This window comes from Prionailurus bengalensis, chromosome E4 (genome assembly GCF_016509475.1).
Source record: "Prionailurus bengalensis isolate Pbe53 chromosome E4, Fcat_Pben_1.1_paternal_pri, whole genome shotgun sequence".
Taxonomy (NCBI): domain Eukaryota; kingdom Metazoa; phylum Chordata; class Mammalia; order Carnivora; family Felidae; genus Prionailurus; species Prionailurus bengalensis.
In genome coordinates, this window is record NC_057360.1 from 566,349 (window position 1) to 588,348 (window position 22,000).

The 22,000-nt window shown below is 52.9% G+C and overlaps 1 protein-coding gene across 4 annotated transcripts in view; it reads right to left on the bottom strand.

The window, feature by feature from the left end:
* TP53BP2 (tumor protein p53 binding protein 2) overlaps window positions 1-22,000 on the bottom strand; it is a 54,151-nt gene that overhangs the window by 8,204 nt on the left and 23,947 nt on the right. For 2 of the 4 annotated variants that reach the window (XM_043568083.1, XM_043568085.1), the window contains exons 2-13: window positions 21,805-21,952; window positions 16,687-16,800; window positions 13,273-13,355; window positions 9,479-9,580; window positions 7,363-7,537; window positions 6,557-6,738; window positions 6,139-6,303; window positions 5,689-5,911; window positions 4,095-4,217; window positions 3,656-3,804; window positions 2,483-2,942; window positions 502-1,277 (exon numbers count right to left, since the gene is read on the bottom strand). In XM_043568083.1, coding sequence (XP_043424018.1) covers window positions 502-1,277; window positions 2,483-2,942; window positions 3,656-3,804; window positions 4,095-4,217; window positions 5,689-5,911; window positions 6,139-6,303; window positions 6,557-6,738; window positions 7,363-7,537; window positions 9,479-9,580; window positions 13,273-13,355; window positions 16,687-16,800; window positions 21,805-21,952 — 2,700 coding nt within the window. Of the gene's footprint in view, window positions 1-501; window positions 1,278-2,482; window positions 2,943-3,655; window positions 3,805-4,094; window positions 4,218-5,688; window positions 5,912-6,138; window positions 6,304-6,556; window positions 6,739-7,362; window positions 7,538-8,729; window positions 9,429-9,478; window positions 9,581-13,272; window positions 13,356-16,686; window positions 16,801-21,804; window positions 21,953-22,000 lie in introns of those variants that run through there. The other 2 variants (XM_043568084.1, XM_043568086.1) reach the window with 2 other exon arrangements.

Below are 22,000 nucleotides of genomic sequence, written 5' to 3' on the forward strand. Positions count from 1 at the left end.
AAAGGGCTCTTCCCTAAAAACTAAGGTCGTTCTTGGGGCACCTGGGGGGCTCAGTCGGTTGAACGTCCGACTTCGACTCAGGTCATGATCTCACGGTTCACAGGTTCGAGTCCCGTGTCAGGCTCTGTGCTGACAGCCTGGAGCCTCCTTCACATTCTGTGTGTGTGTGTGTGTGTGTGTGTCTCTCTCTGCCTCTCTCCCACTCACGCTCTCTCAAAAATAAATACTAAAAGAAATAATGAGAAAGTAAAGGTATTCTGAACGTAATGGATTTTTAGGACACTTACGAGACGCACTGCGCGCTGAGGGGGCTGTGAAACAAAAGGTGGGCTGCAGACATGTTTGTCGCCCTGGGCAAACGACCCTGCGAACTCAGAGGTGGTTCCCGGAGCTCTGCCAGTCGACCACCTGGGACACCGTGATGAGGCGGGGGGGGGGGGGGGGGGGGGGGGGGGGGGGGGGGCCTCCTGAAGGGACCAGGTGACACGCCACATTACTTACAGGAGGCAGAGAGACCTGCCCCGTGATCTCGGGGGGACGCAGGCTCCCAGAGTCCTCTCCCGGCCCTTCTGGCTCCCCGGTCGGGTACGGCGGGGGCGGGTACGGGGGGTACTCCTCCAGGTACACCTCGAGCAGGTGCGGAGTCTCTGCTCTCGGTTCTTCCACACTATTCTGGAAACGTGGGCTGCCGTCTGGGACTCCTTCGGGCACACAGTCGAGGCCTGGTGAAGGAGCTGGAATGTCGCCGTTCTCCGCACCGGTGCTCCCCACTTCCTCCGGGGACACCGATTCGGGAACCAGAGAGACCGTCTCCTTCTCTGGCTCCACATGTGAGTACGGATTCTGGATTTCTCCTGGGCCTTCTGAGTCGGCCGTGCCTGGAGGCGGCTTGGACGGATACGAGGGGACAGAGATGGTCTCCATGGCAGCGATGGTGGTCCTCTGGTACAAGAGTTTCTGGATATTTGGCCCATTGGGCCCCTCTGGCTCTGTAATGGAGCTCCGTTTTTTCAGCGGCCGTGGGGCATTGGACAGTTTCTTCCGCAGGGCTTCTAAGTCAGCGTCACTCTGGTTCCGGTAGGGATTGGACAAGAAAGGCAGCAATTTGGTCGGGCTGAGCGGCCGAGGAATTCTTTCGTTCTCGTGGTTCTCCTGAGCGGGCGCCACGGGCTCCGGGTCAGGTTCGGGACTGCCGGGCTCGCCCTGGCTGCTGGAATAGACGTTCTCCGGATGCTGCTGCTGGGTCTGGGAAGCAGCGAGCACAGGCTTGCCGTAGACTGATTGGAAAATGGAAACAAAGCCCCGATCAGTATTCAATAAAGCCGGCGGGTCACAGACCCAGCTGACGATAATTAAAACGTCTTTTAATTTTCCAGTCATTACCCAGCACCCTGCACCACAACCGATTTTTACACCCAACGAAGGACAAAGCGAGGCTTCCATCGTGGCACAGTGAACTTGTGACAGAATGAAAACCCTCGCTGACCGTCACACGCCATTATTCTATGTGCCGCTAAGAAAATGCTGCCCTTGTAACTGTTAAGCAATCACTGGCTGTTGCACACAAACTTAAAATGCCAAACCGTGAAAACGGCATAAAAGCAACGGGGGCTGGTAATCCTCTCCTGCGTCCAGATTAAAAGGAATCAGGCACCACCCTCTCTTTCCCACTTTTCAAAAGCAAACCCACATGGAAAATCATATTTGGCTTCCTGAGTTCTCAAGAACCACTTCTATTTGCCCAAACCCTTCCCCTTATCGTTCTGATTAGGTCAGAGCTATCCAATTCCCAAATCACTGTGTTAGCAGGCCTCACTAAGGACGAGTCCGCTGTGGCACGTGCGGGACGTGTCTGTCGTCTGATCACTTTCGGGACACTTCAGGCCACAAATGCACGCTGATTTCACGACTAGAAAGCCAATTTCATTCAGTAAAAGAGAGTGAACTTTATTCTAGTTTTATAAACTAATGACTCTCAGAACCCAACAAATTAACAGACTGTGTATCTTTTTATGCTTTTATGTTTAACTAGCAGCTCTGTGCTCATCAGAACGGCTTGAAACAGAGGGAGGAGCGCTCTTCGGAAAAGCACGCAGGGGCAGCTATCCAGGCCTCCTCGCGCCAAGGGCATGTGTGCGGTCTGACCCGCAGCGAGGACGTGGCCCGGTGCGCGGGGACCGCCTGTGTGCGCCTCGCCCACCAGGAGCAGGGAACAAGTGCACGGGGTCGCCACCGTGCAAACAGCCGTGTCCGCCATGGGTTCTAGTCATCTATCACCTACACTCCCCAGCGCCTACTGCAGTGGGCTGACGTTTAACGGACGTTTCACCTGTTTAAGGTGCCTGAGAACAGAAGGCAAATTAAACAAAACCCCGAGAACAAAGCCATCTCGCTGTGTACCGAGAGAGGACAGCTCTGGGGAGGACATGACCACGTCACCCGCGGCCACCCGCACTGGGGAAAACCGGGCCCAGAAGCTCACCGCTTGAGAAGTGCGGGCCTCTGGAATGCGTCTTGGTCAACGCGCTCTGCACGGCCTGCTGGAAGTTCTTCCCGGGCGCCTGGTGCTGTGTGTACATGGAGTATATGGAGCTCGTGGCCACCGTCTGGGGCTTTCTGAAGGGCGGAGGAGGGGCGTCTTTGGAAGGCTGCGGAGTGAAGGGCCGGACGGCGGCCGCAGGGGGACTTTCTTGCTTACAAGCTGGAGCGAGGGCCGGGCCCTGGCCGACGGAAGGTGCGCCGGGGGACAGCAGACCCCGCTGCTGCCCTGCTGTTTTGGGTTTATTTCCCACGGATGCAGCCGCTGTTGATAACTGCTGAGGGTTTCCGTCCGGCTTAACGTCTGAGGGTGACGGACTCGTTTGCCCAAAATAAGGCAAATTAATCTGTTTTGGTTTTGACGGAACGGGAGGCGGTACTTTAGACACATTTTTATTTGCAGCCTGTAACACACACACGTACAAAGCCAGTCAAAACACTGCCTCAATGGGTCCGCGGGATGTCTAGACAACCTCATTTCGCCAATATAAGTCACGCTAAAAACACTAGCTCTACGTTTTTAAATCACTAAAAAGTTTTAAATCTCTGAACTTAACCACATTAAATAAGGAAGCTCAGTAATGCAACACCATCCCTGCCCCGAATGACTCCTCGCTGCCACTTCCTACGTAGGAACCCTTGGGTGCCCGCTCGGAAACCTTAACTGCCACCTTACGTACTCGGCGGCCCCCAAACCGAACATCCTCTGCACTCATCAGGATGGACACAAACCAGGCCGCCGCCTCGGGCAACACGCCGTCCAAGGCCGCGGTTCTAACACACAAAACCGTCACAGACATAAACTCAGCTCCCGGTTTTGAAGAACCAAGGTAACTGAAGGACACAAATACGATTGTTCTTCAACGCACCCTCAGTTTTTTAGAGAATCACGCGAAACATGAACCAGCAGCAGGCAAAGCAGCCGCTCTCCAACACGGGGTGAGACCACAAAGACACTTAAGCCGCAGAATTTAAAATCACCAAATTCTGTTCTGTTTTCTCATCTTGCAGATATATTTTGGTTTGTTTTCCTGCTCTCCCTCATATAACATTCTCTCTTCTGAGGGGCACGTACGGAACGAGCGGCGGGTGTTAACACTGAGCTATCCCAACGCACCTGAGCGTCCCGCAAGATGTCCTCACTGCTCTGGTTTTTCCTCAGACCCCCACAGGGGGCAGGGCCAGCCGACTGGTCCACCGAGTCCAACATTGAAAAGGGGCGAACTTTCTTCTCCTTCTCTCTCAGGGGAACCTCTCCATCGTCGACTGGAGACAGAAAAAAAAAAAAATCACATGGATATTCAAGCTGTTTGTAGTACAATTTCTTTTTCACACAGAAGTTTCTCTCTCTTCAAAGTCTTTGAAACTCTGTAGCCACTAAATGCTCTCTTATTTTTAAATTAAGTCGACTACAGAATAACCTAGATGCTGCCGTGCTGGTACTTTAATCCCCAGACAAAAGAAGGTGGTCTGGAAGTAAACACCGTCCCCAGTGCCAACACACGAGAAAACAAGCTAGAGGCTAGAGCGCTGCGGACAGCACATGCGAACCCCACCTCGGTCCCCACCTTGGTCCACGGCCCGCCCAGAGCCGGTGGGGGCAGGCCCGGAAGGCTGGCTCACGGTGACGTCTGCACTTGGGGGGCTCCAGTCAGGGCTGAGTGGATGGATTTTAGAGCCTAGGATGCAGAAAAGCAAGACGGGTAAGCCGGCGCTGGAAAGGCACTTGCAATGGCTCCTTTTGCCACAGGGTTTAATCTCTAAAAACAGCTTCAAGGGACACCTGGGTGGCTCAGTCAGTTGGGCGTCTGACTTTGGCTCAGGTCAGGATCTCACAGGTCCATAAGTTTGAGCCCCACATCGGGCTCTGTGCTGACAGCTCGGAGCCTGGAGCCTGCTTCAGATACTGTGTCTCCCTCTCTCTCTGCCCCTCCCCTGCTCAGGCTCTGTCTCTCTCTCTCTCTCTCTCTCTCTCTCTCTCTTTCAAAATAAACAAACATTACAAAAAACTTAAGATGTAACAATAAAATAAGACCAACTTCGTATTTCAGACTTACAACAATCCCATTAAACTTCCTTAGAAAAATACTGGACTTTATATTTCTAAATTAAATGTACTCGAACTCTTTAAAATTAATCACAGTAAACAGAAAATCTGCTGGAAACAGCGAGGACACGCTACCCCTCGGTCACCATCGCACTGAGAAAACACTTTCCAACTTGGCGGCCCCAGGACTCCGGGTGTAGCTCACAGACCAATGACGCACACACAACAAAAAAGGCAAAACTGTGGACATCGATCAGTCTTTCACAGATCGGCGCCCTCAGGTTCTCTCCCCACAGACAAGGAAGCATCAAGGCCACAGCTCTGTCCTCACGGAGGCAAAACTAAAGCAGTTCTTTCCACAGTAACACCCGGACCGGGCAGCTCTAGGGCAGCTCTAATGTTTCACGCGGGCAAACAGTAGTGACCGTGAAGCTGGCTGTCTCCCGCACGTGACAGCGGTCAGACGGAGCCGGCTGCTCCCTGCCTACAGGGGGTCTGAACGAGGCCTGTAAAGGTCGTCTTTACCCTGCTTTTAACTACAGCCCTCCCTCCGTCTGCTCCTCCTGCCACGAGACTCCGGCCCGCACCTCCACACGCACCCGAGGACTGCACCGAACGCCAAGGTCACGGACACAAGGAGCCTCTGTCGGTTCACCGTAAGCTTCCAGTATGTTTACTTTTATCGCACAAACTGCTAGCAAGCAGATTCTCACGCACAAGCGCGTGTGAACAGCGCGCACACCTCTCGGCAGAACGCACTCACCACCCTGCCCTCTGAAAACACGGCACCACTGCCCACATACGGGGTTTTACACAAAAAGAAAAGCTGTCAAGGTACAGAGATCAGATCAAAATCTCCTTATTAACAAGAAGGAATCGAGAACAATTTTCACTCCAAAAATAATACTACATTTTATTTCCCAGACAGAACCGTATCATTTAGGGTTCAGAAACTTATCACTGCACTAGCAAAAACCACAGGGAGGTTCTTAAAATTTGCACCCGGACGAGGGACAGGAAGACCTTTTGTAAAACCCCCAACCCAGGGGAAGGACAATGAGGCCAGGAGGGCGAGCCGCGGAGGGCCGGGGGGACCGAGTCACCTCTGGCCTGGGCGGCAGCCGCAGACCGCGTGCTGGGCAGCGTGTGTACTCTGAGCGCCCCCTCCGAAGCCTGCAGGGCCCCGGGGCCGTCAGGCAGCGCGGGCTTCACCACCAGTTCCGGCCTCGAGGGGACGCGGGGCATCGTGGACGACTGGATGTAGGGGCCCACCGCGGCCACGCGGCTGGGTGCCGGCAGCCCCTGCGGGGGCGGGGTCCCGTCAACCTTGGGAAGAGGCACAGGTCCTTCAGCGTGACGACCCAGACGGCACTGAACTCAGAGCAGGCCGGGACACCTCCCTCACGTCTAGGGGCCCGTGCTTCCGTCCGCCCGGCAGGGAGCTCCGCCCCCGCTCCGCGCTCCGCCCCCCGCCCCCCAACCCTGCAGGCGGCCGGCGCCCCGCCTGCCCCGCCTGCCCCGCCTGCCCCGCCTGCCCCGCCTGCCCCGCCTACCGGGGGGCCCTCCTTGTGCTGCAGCGCCGCCTTCTTCTTCCACAGCCGGTCCCGCAGCTCGTTCACGCGCTTGTCCATGACCGCCACCTCGGAATTGCGCTTGTTCAGACACTCCCGCTGCTGCTGCAGCTTGGCATTCTGCTCCTGATTCAATTTGTTTCGTAACTGCATGGGGGGGGGGGGGGGGGGCGCGGCAGGGAGCAGGAAGAAAATTTCCCAGACAATCGCATGCTTCCCTCTCCCATACTTTCCCAAACCGCAAGGCCCCCGCCCCCCCCACCCTCCACCCCCCGCCCTCCACCTCCTGGTGTAAAGTGAACGTCGGCCCACGGCTGCGGCTGTAGGGAGGCCCCCGACTTCCCACGTGGGGCACTCGGACGTGCGTCCCGGACCTCGGGGTGACGCGCCCCCGGCTCACCTGCAGCTCCTTGTAGAGGCGGTCGAGCTCGGCCGCGGCGCACCTGCCGTCGTGCCGCCCGTCCAGCCGGCCGTTCTTGAGCACCTCCAGCTGCCTGCCCAGCTCCTCCACCTTGGCCACGGCCAGAACCAGCTCCCTCTGCTTCTGCTGGAACAGGCTGTTCATCTGCTCGATCTCCTCCACTGGAGGGACAAGAAGAAAGGCAACCCGGGCTGAAAAGAAAACTACGAACGAGTGCTCCCAGGCAACCTGGCTTTCCGACGAGCCTCGGAACACAGCGCAGACATTTCAGAAAGGCCCCGGAGCCTTCTCTTTCACAGGCGGCTGGAATCGGCAGACGCATTCTGAATGAGCCTCCCTCTGGAGGGGACTTTGGCAGGACCTGGATCTCGAGTATTAAACTGCAAACTCGGGCAACAACAAAATTTATTTAGGACTCTGAATCTGCGCTTTATAAAAGCGGTAGAGGGAGCCGTGAAGTCACTAAAATTTTAATGAAGTGGTATTGTAACAGAATACCTATGAATAAAAATCCTTCGTCAAACTTCCAGTCAAAAAGTATTTAGAGGGGAAAAAACCCAAATAAACCACTAGGACAGTTTCCAAAGGTGAGTCAGGAACCTTGTCGAAAGCGCCCAGCAGCTAACTCCTATTCACGGGTGTCCAAGCTGCAGGGAATTCTGCTTTCCAGCAACTCTGAGGTCCCTGCGCACACAGTCCCGTCCCGCTCTCACCCCTGGCAACGCCTGTCGCCAGCCCCCGCCCTGCCCCCGCACCCACACCGGCCGCCCCTGGGCTCCGCTCACCGAGCCGGCCGTTCTTCAGCCTCTTCTGCTCCACGTGGCCCCTGAGCGCCCTCACTTTCTTCAGCTTCGCCTCCTGGCTCTCCGCGATCTCCTTCAGCCTCTTCAGCTTCTCCTGCTCCGCAGCCTGCTGCTGCTGGCGCTCATCCTGCTGTTTCAAAAACTTCAAGCGCTGTTCCTGAAGACACAGGCCACGGTCAGCGCGCCCTTCCCAGCAGGTGCGCCACAGCCCGGAACGAACCCAGGCCAGCCCGCGAGGCACCCGCTCCTGGCCCCAGCCCTCCATTCTCATGGGGACAAGACCCAGGAACGAGCACATTTATTCCCCGTGGTTCTCATGCCGCGAGCGAACAGCGATCCGGAACTGGTTCTCATGGGCCGTGGCTACAAGTTTAGGAGAAGCTCACACAGAGACACGCTCACTACAAAGGCGGCTTTGGAGCCAGATTTGGACTCCCAACCCGCGTGCTGCCACTTCCTGGCTCTAAGACTGGGCAAACCGCATAACCTCACCGCCTTCCTCAGCTCTAAAGTGGGGCGACCGGCAAGGAGCGAACCGTGAGATGTGACTCTCTTCACACAGCACCTTGCACAGCTAGTGCACACTCAACACACACTTAGGAAAGAGGTGAAGAACCACTTAACGCTCTAAAAAACCAGAGCGTAACATTCTATCATACTAAAATTTTTAACTAAAATCGAGTAACAGAGTCACACAACTTATCATCAAGAGTAACCTCAGGTTAATATGCCTGAAACAGAAGTAACACAAAATAGTTTCGAAATAAGTCCCCAAAACTGAAGATTTGTTCTATTACTCAACCTTATTTTTATCTATCAGCACAGAGCCTGACGCAAAGCTTGATCTCACGAACCGTGAGATCATGACCTGAGCTGAAATCAGGAGTCGGATGCTTAATCAACTGAGCCAACCAGGTGCCCCAGAACATGCATTTTTTTAAATGTTCATTTTGAGAGCGAGAGAGCGCATGAGCAGAAGAGGGGCAAGGAGAGAGGGAGAAGATCCCAAGCAGGTTCCAGTCTGTCAGAGCACAGCCCGACATGGGGCTCGATCCCACGAACCGTGAGATCATGACCTGAGACAAAATCAAGAGTCAGACACTTAACTGACAGAGCCACCCAGGCGCCCCCAAAACATGCATTTTTAGCAAGACCCCTAGGTGATTCATATGCACGCTGAAGTTTGAGAAGCAATGCTACACCGGACTTTGAAGGTGCTGGTGCCTGGCATCAGAGACAGAAACGGATACATGGGAGCCCTGGCACTATGACAAGGAGGGCCACAGGGCGTGTCGCTGGGGACCTCACACGCCAGACCACCACTGGTACCCTAGCTCCAGTGAACTTACAGTCACTAAAAGACTGGTCAGGTGCAGACACTGAGTGTTCAGACCAGGAACGGCAGGTGAAATCCAGCCTGCTGTTTTTAGAAGTCCAGTTTTTGGGGGACACAGCCATCCATTCGTTTGCGTCCACGGCCATTTTAGTGCTACAACCATAGAGCTGAGACCGTTAGCCCGCAAACCCCAAGATACCGATTCCCAGCCTCTCTGGAGGAAGTCTGATGACTCAGACCAGAAACCTGTGGCCGGCAGGAGAGGGAACAGGGAGACTGGTCTGGAAGGTAATGGAGGCTTCTTTTGTTTTTTCACCTGTTCGAGGCCAGGAAGAGCATTAGTCTGTGGGGGCAGGATGTCTCAGAAGAGGGCAAACAGCCGGTTATCAGTGTCACGACGCAGAAGGGGACAGAGTTAGCAGGACTTGACTATAAAGTCCCTCTCGCTTTAGCAACCAGTCAGGACAAGGCCAGTCCAGAGAGGTTCCCACCAGCCAAGTGGAAGCGTTCCTTACGCTCTTCCTCTGTTACCGATACACGACCAGAATAATTTTGCTCAGGATCGGGGGTCCGGCGATCCTGAACGCGGGGGATGATCTAAGGCTTTCCAGAAAATGCTGCAGCAAAGAGAAGCAGGCTCCGGGAAACAGGAACCTCGTGGGCTGCAGTCTCCTCGTGTGTCTGGGAGGCGACGGCGCACAGCGTGAGCGGCCTCACTCACGCATCAACGGCGGGCCCGCCCGTCCTCCCACGAGACGTTACCTTAGTGGCCAGCATCTGCTGCTGGGCCTCAATCTGCTGCTGCTGGCGGGACGCCATCTCCTGAAGCTCGGCCAGAGTCAGATCCATCCCGGGGCTGCCAGCCTGCAAACGAAACCACAAGCGCTCCGGCTGCCACGAAATGATCACAGAGACCCTCCGCGAAGGTCTGCTTAAGCCGCACCTGAACCCATCACGCCAAAATTGGCCGTTTTTCTCCCGTAATATCAACGAGACCATTAAGTTTCATGTTAACATCCCCACAGTGACTTATTACGTTTAGACGTAAAATGTACCAATAGACCAGCGCTCTTCAAGTTATAAATGTAAAAGTAAACAGCTTCAGTAGTCGGTGGCCGAAATGGAACTACTTAGAATTACCTTGTTCTGTAGTTAATTTATACTAGAAAAATAACATTTGATCACACTAAACATGACGCTGGGGCACCAGCGGCTAACCTAGAACACAGTCATCACAACGACCTTTAAAAACATGACACTAGCGAGGCGCGCCTGGGTGGCTCAGTCAGTTAGTTAAGTGACGTGATTTCTGCTCAGGTCATGATCTCATGGTTCGGGAGTCTGAGCCCCACATCGGACTCCACACTGTCAGAGTGTGAGTCTGCTTGGGATTCCCTCTTTCCCTCTCTCTCTGCCTTCCATGCTCCCTCTCTCTCTCAAAATAAATAAACTTAAAAAAAGGTTTTTTTTAATATGACACTAGCATCAAAAATATTCAAGATACACTGAGTTATGAGGGACAAACAAGATGTCTACTCTCAAGGCATCTACTCAACACGCTCCTAGAAGTTCCAAGCCACGGTAACAGAAAAGAAAAGGCCAGAAGTTGTATCCAGTTTGGAAAGGAAGAAAGTAAACTGTCTTGACTCACAGAAAACGTGATCTGTGAGGAAAATGCTACGGAGTCTACAAAAGAGCCGCCAGAACTAGTGAGGTGTTTGCAACATTGCAGGATAAACGATCAGGAGGCAAAAATCAACTGTATTTCTATATATTGACAACCAGAAATTGAGGAAAAATTCGTGTTTACTTATCTTGAGAAAGAAGGCACATGTGCACAAGCGCATGCATGGGGAGGGGCAGAGAGGGAGAGAGAATCCAAACTCGGGCCTCAATCTCGCAAACCGTGAGATCACGACCTGAACCCAAACAAAGAGTCGGATGCTTAACAGACACCACCCAGGTACCCTAGAAAAGCATCTTTAAAGGCCGTTTCCAGTAGCACAGAAACCATGAAGTACTTAGGAATAAATTTAACACGATGCACAAGACCTGCACCCTGAAAACTCACAAACTGCTGAGAGAAAGGCCATGAAGCTGGGGTAAGTGACATGCTCGTGAATCAGAAGCTCACGCCCGCAAGATGACCACGCTTCCCGAACTGACCTGTACACTCGGCAAAGTGAACTCCCAGCAGGCTTTTTTTAATTCTTAAAAAGGGATTAAAGGTTATTTTTTATTTTAGAGAAAGAGAGAGCGCACGAGTGGGGAAGAGGGGTGGGGGGGTGAGAGAGCAAGAGTGAGAGAGAATACTAAGTGGGCTTCATGCTCAGTGCAGAGCCCGACGCGGGGCTCAATCCCACTAGCCTGGGATTATGACCTGAGCCAAATCAGGAGTCAGACACCCAGTCAACTAAGCCATGCAGGCATCTTCCAGTAGGCGTGTGTGTGTGTGTGTGTGTGTGTGTGTGTGTGAATGAACAAGCAGATTCCAAACTCCCATAAGGGAGGGCACAGGATCTAGAACAGCCACAACAACCTGAAAACGAATAAATTTAGAAAAGTCACACGGCCTGACCGGAAGACTTCCCCATGCTCTGGTGACCGACACAGCACGGTCAAGACAGAGGAACGGAGAGCACGGACAGACCCCCACGTGTACGGGGCAACGGCCTTGAGACGAAGGTGCAAGGCCCTGGAGCGAGAAAGCACGGCCCTTCCAACGGGCATCCAGCTTGGTCACCTGGACGTCCGCGTACACAACAGCACGAGCTCGAGTCCTCGTACCACAGCCAAGTGTTCAAAGTGGGTCATAAAATTAAATGTAAAAGAACACGACAAAACTTCTCAATTGAGCGACTAACTTTTATTAAAATTAGGAACACGTCACAGACCAGGGAGAATATTTGCAAAGCATATACCTCATAAAAGACTCGGATCCAGAATAGAGTGCTCGAACTCAGTACTAAGAAAGCAAACAAACCAACAAGGAAAAGTATAAACAAAAGAGGTCAACAAGTATGTCACCAAGTAAGACACACGGGTGGCAAATAAGCGTGTGCACCACAAGCCGTCAGAGAAACACAAGGTGAAGCCTCGGGGGACCGCAAGGCCCCGGTCAGTGACAATTACCAGGACTGACCACACCAGATGCGGGCGAGGACACAGAACAACTGGAACTCTTGGATGGGAACGGAAAATAAAACAATCACCTTGGCAACCAGTCTGGCAGCTTCTTAAAAAGTGAACACGCCCCTGCCGCGTGACCCAGCACCCCACTCCTAGTAGCTGAAGAGAACTAAAAGGACGTGCCCGTACACAAACTAGGACCCAAATATGACAGCTGGATACAGACTAACCAGAACCGGCAACAAGCCCAACATCCATCTACAGGTGGATCAGCATGTTGTGCGGATGGAGTGCGTCCCAGCAATGAAAAGGAACCAACCACTGACCTCCAAGACGGAAGGGATGAAAATAGCTATGCTGAGCACATTCGGACAAAAAGACTATATACTGGAGGATTCCATCCATGTAAAGTTCTGGAAAACACAAGTAATTTGTAGCGACAGAAAGCAGACAGGGGGTCCTTGAGGACGGGGAGGGAGGCAGGAAGGGAAGGTTATAGAAGGACATGCGGAAACCCAGCGTGATGGACACTGTCACTATCTTGACTGTGGTGACGGTTTCACAGGTGTGTGTACGCGTGTCAAAACTCACCAAACTGTGCACTCGAAATATGGGCAATTTACTGTCTGTGGGTCAACTATAGTTCGATAAAGCTGTTCAAGAAGAACCCAGTGAGGGGGGAAGACACGCTGTGTCAAGATGCACTCAAATCCTGTTAATGGCTGAGACCGTTTTTCAACTTTTATTTTTTTTTATTTTTGGGACAGAGAGAGACAGAGCATGAACGGGGGAGGGGCAAGGAGAGAGGGAGACACAGAATCGGAAACAGGTTCCAGGCTCCGAGCCGTCAGCCCAGAGCCTGACGTGGGGCTCGAACTCACGGACCGCGAGATCATGACCTGGCTGAAGTCGGACGCTTAACCGACTGCGCCACCCAGGCGCCCCTATTTTTCATCATCTTTATATGAGCCTTCCAGCCCCGTAAGAGAAGTGTAAGATCTAAGAGAAACAAGGAGAATTTGGGGAAAGAGGAGCAAATGGTCTGGATTCTCACGTAAATTTACCATAGACTGGGGAAAGATAACGAGGCGAATCCCTAACCGTATTACAAATTCTGAGCTCTGAAAAGAAAATGTCTACCAGGTGCCCCCAAAGATACTTACTAAAACTCATTACTTGCTCAACATTTGTTTTGTTCTGAATGTGAGGCATTTCCAGCATCTAAAACTGCTCTCGACAGTCACCCATGCCGAGATCATTAAAATCAATCCTTTGTATGAAATAAATTTACAATAACCTTTACAGAAGAGGGCCATCCTTCATAACCCATTGGAGAACAAAGTAATAATGAATGCGAGTTGAAGGTCAAAACAGCAGATCACTGGCACACGTGCGGCGCGGATAGAAACAAAAAAACGATCACTTACGCCATTCTCCTTCCTTCGATGTTCACCAGGAACTTTTACACCGTTTCTTCTTAAACTTGGATCCTGAGACCTTGGTCCACTCACTAAGCACAAAATGCAAAAACCAGGCATTAATACTAGAACGGACAGGTGCCATAAGGAGCAGGTCACCTTGGGGTTGTCACTATCGCTCCTGGATACCGGAAGCAGAAAGGACGCCGTAAACAAAACACCTCCCATCATTTGTTCACACTGCTGCTCCTGGCTCTCCACTTAGCTAGTCGGTTGTGAGATCAACAACTTTCACCGAAAGAAATAAGTGAAAATTAAATCCATCCTTCCCCGTGCTCATCAGGTGTGTTGTAACTTCCATTGAAAAGAAGCAACTTGGGGCGCCTGGGTGGCGCAGTCGGTTAAGCGTCCGACTTCAGCCAGGTCACGATCTCGTGGTCCGTGAGTTCGAGCCCCGCGTCAGGCTCTGGGCTGATGGCTCGGAGCCTGGAGCCTGTTTCCGATTCTGTGTCTCCCTCTCTCTCTGCCCCTCCCCCGTTCATGCTCTGTCTCTCTCTGTCCCAAAAATAAATAAACGTTGAAAAAAAAAAAATTTAAAAAAAAAAAAGAAAAGAAGCAACTGAAAACAGAGTTAAGAGCCGTCTTGAATATTTTTGGTTTACTGGGGACATTTTATGGTAGTTCATAAGTACTATGAAGTACTTCCCCATTTATTTCAGTAAAAAAATTTCCATTTTCTTAACTTGGGAAAATACTAACTAGAGAAGAACACTGTATATTCTGCTTTACTGGCTAAAAAGAATTTTTCTGGGGCCTGAAGCCTGCTTTGGATTCTGTGTCTCCCTCTCTCTCTGACCCTCCCCCGCTGGTGCTCAGTCTCTCTTGCAAAATAAAAATAAAAAAAAAATTTAAACTGATACGGTGTAAGAAATTTGTAATTTGAAATATCAACAGCTTTTTAAATAAAGAAAATTAAGCTTATATCTGTACTTCCCGTATATTAGAACTAACACAGATCTCCCAAGAAATTTAAAAATTTTTTTTTCAACGTTTATTTATTTTTGGGACAGAGAGAGACAGAGCATGAACGGGGGAGGGGCAGAGAGAGAGGGAGACACAGAATCGGAAACAGGCTCCAGGCTCTGAGCCATCAGCCCAGAGCCTGACGCGGGGCTCGAACTCACGGACCGCGAGATCGTGACCTGGCTGAAGTCGGACGCTTAACCGACTGCGCCACCCAGGCGCCCCTACTAGTTTTATTTTTAAAACACTGTTCAGTTCTGACAACGCGGCTCAAGTCATCTGTCACAATATTTCCACAAGAAAAAAAACCTGCCACTTAAGAGTAATTGTTTTCTTCACCACCTCAAAGAGAGGGCATGCAACCAGTGTCTCGTTAGCATGTTCAGGACTCAATCAGAGTCAGAAGCCCAGGTCCTGGGCCAAGGGCACGGGGAAGAGGGCGGGCGTCCCCTAACCCAGACTCGCACCTCACTGGCGGATGCCGCTGCGGCCCAGTTCGAACGCCGCGGGGCCCTGGTGTGTGCGACAATGTAAACGGCTCCTCGATCTTTGGACTGGGCTTCTCACCTTACAGACACACTGAGGCTGTGTACTGCGCTCCTATTTAATAATTTACCCACGACCTACCCAGAAGACATGGGAACTGTTGGGTGAAAAGGTAAAATTCAACTTACTACCAGAGGATGTGTGCGATAATGTAAGTAAAGGACAAAACAAAAATGCGATTGCAGACGCCAATTTACAACTACAAGAAAGGCGGCTCGGGGGGCGCCTGGGTGGCGCAGTCGGTTAAGCGTCCGACTTCAGCCAGGTCACGATCTCGCGGTCCGTGAGTTCGAGCCCCGCGTCGGGCTCTGGGCTGATGGCTCAGAGCCTGGAGCCTGTTTCTGATTCTGTGTCTCCCTCTCTCTCTGCCCCTCCCCCGTTCATGCTCTGTCTCTCTCTGTCCCAAAAAAAATAAATAAACGTTGAAAAAAAAAAAAAAAATTTAAAAAAATAAAAAAATAAAAAATAAAAAAAAAAAAAAGAAAGGCGGCTCGGGAACAAAATAAGTGAGGGTTTAAAGGACACCTACAGACAGCAGTGAGGATGGAGGGCGTGCGGCCAGCCTGACTGAGGGGTCTCGGCTGTGCTCCAGGTTCCGCTCCAGACATGTGACCTCGGGCAGGGCAGGTCACCTGCGTGCCCACACTCTCCTGCAGTGGGGACGAGGCCACACCACGTCACACGCCACACGTAAGCATTTCTAATGGCTGGGCACCACGCGGGCACTCGGATTAAGGCAGTAAACTCGAGATGTTCTGTTACATGAGAGCGAACACCCGTTTCCTACATTCCTACTCACGAGAGTAATGTCCTGAGATCACAAACCCTCAAGTTCCCATTTTAAAGGTTCTCACACTTTTAGAAATACCTAGTACTCCCACTTATCGGGGGGCTTCCCCCAGGAACAGAGCCCCTCAGGGTCCCCAGGACAGCTCCACCCTCAGGGTCCAGCCATGGCCCGGCGTCCCTCCACTGGCGTCTTCTCCCTCCTCACCTCATCTGCACGCCCCGGTGAGAACCCTCATCCCCACAGCTGCGACCACAGCCTCCGTCCAAAGCCCGCCTCTCAGCCCCTAACCCTGGCTCATCTCCTGGCCCAAATCCCTACAAGTGCTCTCCCTCTGGGATCCTGAATTTAGACGGTCTGGGTTCGGACCCTAACTTCCCGTCACTGCACCTGTTCAGGAACCCGGGACCGCAGTCTCCTCCCCTGCCTAGCCTCTCCCTGCAGATCCCCTCCACCCCTTCCCACCAGCTCAGACGCCGTCCCGTGTCCTCCTCCCGATTGGGCCGGCAAAACCCCAACTCTGGGGCAATCTAACCGTCTTCTTCCAACATCCAGACTGCAGAGCCCGGCTAGAAGGAAAGCCCAGGGTCTGGGATCCGCTGTGTCCCGAGTCCGTGGCTGACGCTCTTCTGTTCCCTGTAACGGCTCACGTGGGCCTCTGTGCCCCCCCCAACCTCAGAGAAGACGACCAGAAGCCCTTCCTCCAGACCCCACACCACCGCCAACCTGCATCTGTCCTCTCTCCCTCTGCACCCAGGAGAAGGTCTCGTGGGCTGAGGGCGCCGCTCCTCAGGGACCCGCCAGCACACATCGCCGCCCCCAAATTTCCACCTCCTGCTCTAGGGACTCCTTTCCGCCCGATTCTCTCCTCTTCAAACACCACAAATCAAAGCAAACCACACCCTTGGCTCCCTGGCGGTCAGGTCTTGGCAGCTGGGCCGTCCTCAGGCCTCCACTCCCTCCCTCTCCTGCACCCTCACTCAAGTCACCAGGCTCCCGACACCCCCCACCCCTTCCAAAGCAAGCAAAGTCCACAGCCCTGTTCGGATTCACACGACGCTACCCACCTGTGTCTCTCCCGGGGGGCCGTTCGTGACGAAGGAAGAAACGAACTTCGTTCCTCTGACTTCCAGACCGCTGCAGAGCCTCAAACATGCGCTCGTTATCAGCAACCGGACGCTCTATGGAAATAAACACATCATGTGACCTGCAGGTCCAACGAAGGGCATTTGCTCCCATCCTTCGTGCAGATTCTGCTGATGGGAATACTTAGCGTCTTAGATAACTTTTTTCCCATTAAAAGAGCCCTTAGATGGGGCACCTGGGTGGCTCGGTCGGTTAAGTGTCAGACTTGGGTTCAGGTCACGATCTCGTGGTTTGTGAATTCGAGCCCCACGTCAGGCTCTGTGCTAATGGCTCGGAGCCTGGAGTTGCTTCGGACCCTGTGTCTTCCTCTCTCTCTGTCCCTCACCCCCCCCCCCTCAAAAATGAATAAACTTCAAAAAAATTTTTTAAAAGTAAAATAAAAGAGCCCTTAGAAATACAGTGTCACAGATGCTCCACACAGTCCGTGTCCAACCGGGGGGCACAGGAAAGAGGAACCAGTCAGGGCCGGCCGCCAGGAGCACGGGACTCTAGCTCAGTGCCTGAGGGACTAGCCGCCGGTAACCTCGAGGGGTTTCTGAAGTCTGTCAACTGTGACACAGGATGGTCTCTGAGGTCCTTTCTAACTCGGATGTTCTAGGGCTCTCTAAGCATACAAACAAGAAATTAAAAATAACTTTCCAAACAGCCTAGTCTTCCTATTAGGCTATTTTTAAGTTATAATTCTATAAACTATGTTAAAAAAAAAATCAGACATACCCATTTCCTAACAAAAGGCTGCTTACTGCACTGAAAACACAATAGACCCTTGAGTAACAGCTATGACCTGCCCACGTCCACTTATGCGGGAATTTTTTGATAAATACAGGGCAGTCCTGTAAATATTCCTTATGGTTTTTTGGTTTTTTACTGTTTCTTTACTTTGAGAGAGAGATAGAGAATGTGAGCCAGGGAGGGCAGAGAGAGAAACAGAATCCCAAGCAGGGTCTGCACGGTCAGTGCAGAGCCTGATGCGGGGGCTCGAACTCAGGAACCGGGAGATCATGACCTGAGCCGAAGACGACACTTAACTGACTGAGCCCCCCAGGCACTCCACGTTCCTTATGATTTCCTTACTAGCATCTTCTCTCTAGCTTCCTTGACTGAAGAACAGTGTGTAATACACACGACATACACAACATGGGCTACCAGACTCCCCAGGCGAAAGCAGGCCATAAGCAGTTTGGGGATAGCTGAAAGTCACATGCGGGTTTTCGACTGTGCCCCGGGGGGCCGGTACCCCAACCCCCCACATCGTTCACTGCATGTCTCTTCGGCCCCTCTTCCGGTGAGACCGACAGCTGTCAAACTTTTCTAGAGACAAAAGGACACAGCTAAACACTCTAATAAATGCGAAATTCAGGAGAAACCATGGTTGTAAGCTCCCCTCAAAATACCTTGTCATCTCCAGGATCTGGATATAAACACCAAACCTACTGCTCGCGGACACAACTGCTCCCAATCGGAGCAGCTCCAGTGGCGTCAGTGTGCTACTTACTCAACGTGAGGACGCTGAAGCGGCCGGCGAGAACTCGGCGCGCCTGCCAGTAACCGAGACCACGACGCCAGCACCTGCAGCGACCACAGGGCGGAGAACAGGCAGCCCGTTTTGTGGACTGACCCCGAACTCAGTCCCGTCAGCTCCAAAGTACAGTTGTGCTTCCAGTCACGGTAAAACAACACGCGGAGTTCAGAGGTCCCGTCTCTTCCACAAGCCACAGAAATTCTAAGACCCCCCAAAAGGAACACCCCTGACAAGAAAGACACCCCCAAAAGCACTTCTGAGCAGACCTTCTACCTCCTCACCCAACATAGGCACACACGCACGCTCACACACACGCGCGCGCGCTTTCAGAAAAATGAGATGAAACCCCCAGGCTCCAGGAGCCAAGAGACAAGTCAAGGAAGTGAAGAAACCCCAGTCCCCATGGGGGGACTGCTCAGCAGGTCTGGGAGCCGGGGTCCCGCTGGCCGGGAGGACTGATCGCAAGCGCAGGAGCACACTTCGGGTTCTGCAGACCCCCTGCCCACACCCCTGCCCCAGGTGAGCGGGGCCTGCCATGGATTCCAGGGAGGGATTCCGGGGAGGACGGTGAGGTTAGAAGGCTAGTAAAGGGCAGAGACAGGACTTGATACCCAAGATCTTGCTCCTAACCACAGCACCACACCAGCAACCCTCAAATGAATTATGAATTCACTACAACCCATCCAAATCCCAATAGGATTTTTCCTGGAACCTTTTAAGGTCCTTCTACATTGTATTTGGAAAAAAAAATATAGAAGAACAGGTCAGGTATTCTTTGAAAAAACAGGGGTGCCTGGGGGTGGGGTGGGGGGTAGGCTCGGCCGGTCAAGCCTCTGACTCTTGATTTCGGCACAGGCCCTGATCTCACGGTTCGTGAGTTTGAGCCCCGTGACAGTGCAGAGCCTGCTTGGGATCCTGTCTCTCTCTCTGCCCCTCTCTCACGCCTACACATATTCGCTCTCTCAGAAATAAACAAATATTCGAAAACGCAAAAAAAGCAGAACAATGAAATGCACACCTGGCTTACCGATCCCTAACACGCACTAAAACGACACAGTACTTAGAACAGTTTGGTTCTGTTGTGAACAAAAGACACAAGTGACTGACGGAAGCTGGCAGGAGTGAACCTGGCACGAGATCTACCACGTACACAGAGACGGCTCACATCGGGAAGGAAGAGAGCACCGATCGGAGGGGCACTCAGAACAACTCACTCTCTGTCTGGAGACAAGAACCGGCCCCCTAACTCTCACGAGTCACAGACCGATGGGGGAGGGACAGAAACCACTAAAACCAGCTTTACGGACCAGGAGAGCGGGTTCACAGCCTCGAAGTAAAGAAGAAGCCTTGTAAATCACACAGAGAGACCCCGGCTGCAGAGTAGTTGGTTTTGGTTTTAACGCCTACAGATCAAGAGGCAAAAAAGCCAAGGGAAACCTGAGCAATGGCTACAGGGAAACAATTCTCTGAAAATGGAAACCCAGGGGGGTGCCGGGTGGCCCAGCATTTACTCTGGATCTCAGCTCACGACCTCTCAGCTCATGGGCTCGAGCCCCACCTCAGGCTCTACACTGACAGAGCGGAGCCTGGAGCTGCTTCGGATTCTGTGTCTCCCTCTCTCTCACTGCACCACCCCCGCTAGCTCACGCTCTCTCAAAAAGTAAAATAAAACATTAAAAATAGTAATAATTTTAAAAAAGGAGCAATTACGTGGAGTACTGAGGGATGGGAGTAGGGACGCGCTTCTATTCTGTCTATATTATTTCCTCTTTTACAAAAAAGAATACGTTCAGGTGCTGTCATTTATTTTAAAAACTAGAAGAGGAGGGGCGCCTGGGTGGTTCAGCCTCTGATCTTGGCTCAGGTCATGATCTCGAGGTTTGTGAATTTGAGCCCCACGTCAGGCTCTGCACTGACAGTGTGGAGCCTGCTTGGGACTCGTCTCCTCCTTTGTGCCCCTCCCCCACCTGCTCTATCTTTCTCCAAATAACTTTAAAAAACTAAAACATAAGTTAGAAGACAGAAAATCTTCTAAACATCATCACCACATAGTAAAGGGAACTCAAGTGAGCAAGACACGAGAGAAGAAAGAACAGGTAGAATCAGAGTTTCCAGGAGACACTGAGCCTCGGCAAAGAGAGGGACGCCTCTTCCTCTACGAAAAGGGAGGAAGGGCAGGCGGGTCTGGAGAGAAGGTGAGGGGCGCACCATGGGTGCTTCCGATCACCTCAGTAAACCACACACAAGGTCACTTCTGATGCAAGGAGGCTGCCAGAAGCATCCAGCAGTGCGCGGATTCACTCAGGAAGTGCTCACTGAGCACCGCCAGACCCCAGGCCCTCCCCGGAGCCGGGCACACCAATGACAGGGACACGCAAGGCCTCTCCTCTTAGGGAGCGACGTTCAAGTGCACGTGTGTGGGGCCACAGGGATTAAAGCGGCAAGAGACGTGAACGCTCAAGAACCAGCGTGACGTGTCTTAGCAGAGGGCCAGATCAGGGTGACATCAGGGCTACTTTTCAGCAGGAGGTTAACGTTTCAGCTGAAGTCCAGGCGGCAAAACCTGGAGGGAGAGCGACACAGGCAGTAAAGGAGCCGGCGCCTGTGGCCCTAAGGAGGGAAGGAGCGGGGATCATTCAGGAACATCAGAGAGCTGCAGGAGGACGGGGAGGAGCCAGTATCCGGCAGCCACAGTCCAAGATCAGAGTGTGGATTTGATTCTACGCAGAAAGCAAGTCACTGAGAAGAGGAAAGTCAGACTACCATTCGGGCCCCTCTAGCAAATGGTCTACTCTAGCTCCCCTGCGGGGGGGAAGGGAGGAAGTGAGCCAGGGAGAGGGCACGAGACCTCTAGGACGCCCACCGGTAAGCGAGTCGACCAAAGGTGACCAGGAGGTCTTGCCTGGGCCACCGGAGCATCGGGAACGGCGTGGACCCAGTCCCCACGGTGTGCGGCCGGCGCCGGGACACCGGGGGGCAGGGGGCGCTCATGCAGGCTGCACAGGACTGAGGCACAAATGACGGAAAATTACTCCATCTACAAACTCCTCAGGGGCAAGAAGAGCAGGCTGTCCCGCTTCAGAGCTACAAAGATACAAAGAACTAGAGTGAGGGATTGATCTCAAAGCTTAAAACAATACCCAAGACCTCAATCCCCACCCCCCCACCACGGTGACGCCACACCGACCGCCTTCCCTAAAAACCTGCAAACACGCGCAGAGGGCGATGCACTCGGGACGCCTCACATCTCTAACTCAGTCAAGTCCAAGCACCCAGAAAGCACCTCGTGAGCACCATACGGTTTCCCGGAAGCTTCCACCGGTGCATCACCTGCCTGTCCTCTGACCGCGCACACCACGGCGGCTTCAGTGTATCGCAGGGAAAGAAAGAGCAGAAAGGCTTTATGTGTCACACCACAGCTGGACGGACGCGCTCCCGACGCACGTGTGCCGCCACGTCTACAATCCAGGAACCACACAACGCGGCCTAAGGGGCGCGCGGGGCGCCCGCCTCGTACCAGAGCCGCAGCGCACTTCAGCCAGGTGGCACTCGCTCTCGCCAGGTTCTTTGCACAGATCCACCACGTCTCGGCACGTGGTTTCGGGGGTCACGGGGACCTCGGTGAAGTGCTGCTCGTTGTCGCTGAGGAACACGGTGAGGAACATCTGCCAAGAGAGAGACAGCAGCTGTCAGCGTCCATTCCTGTCCCCAGA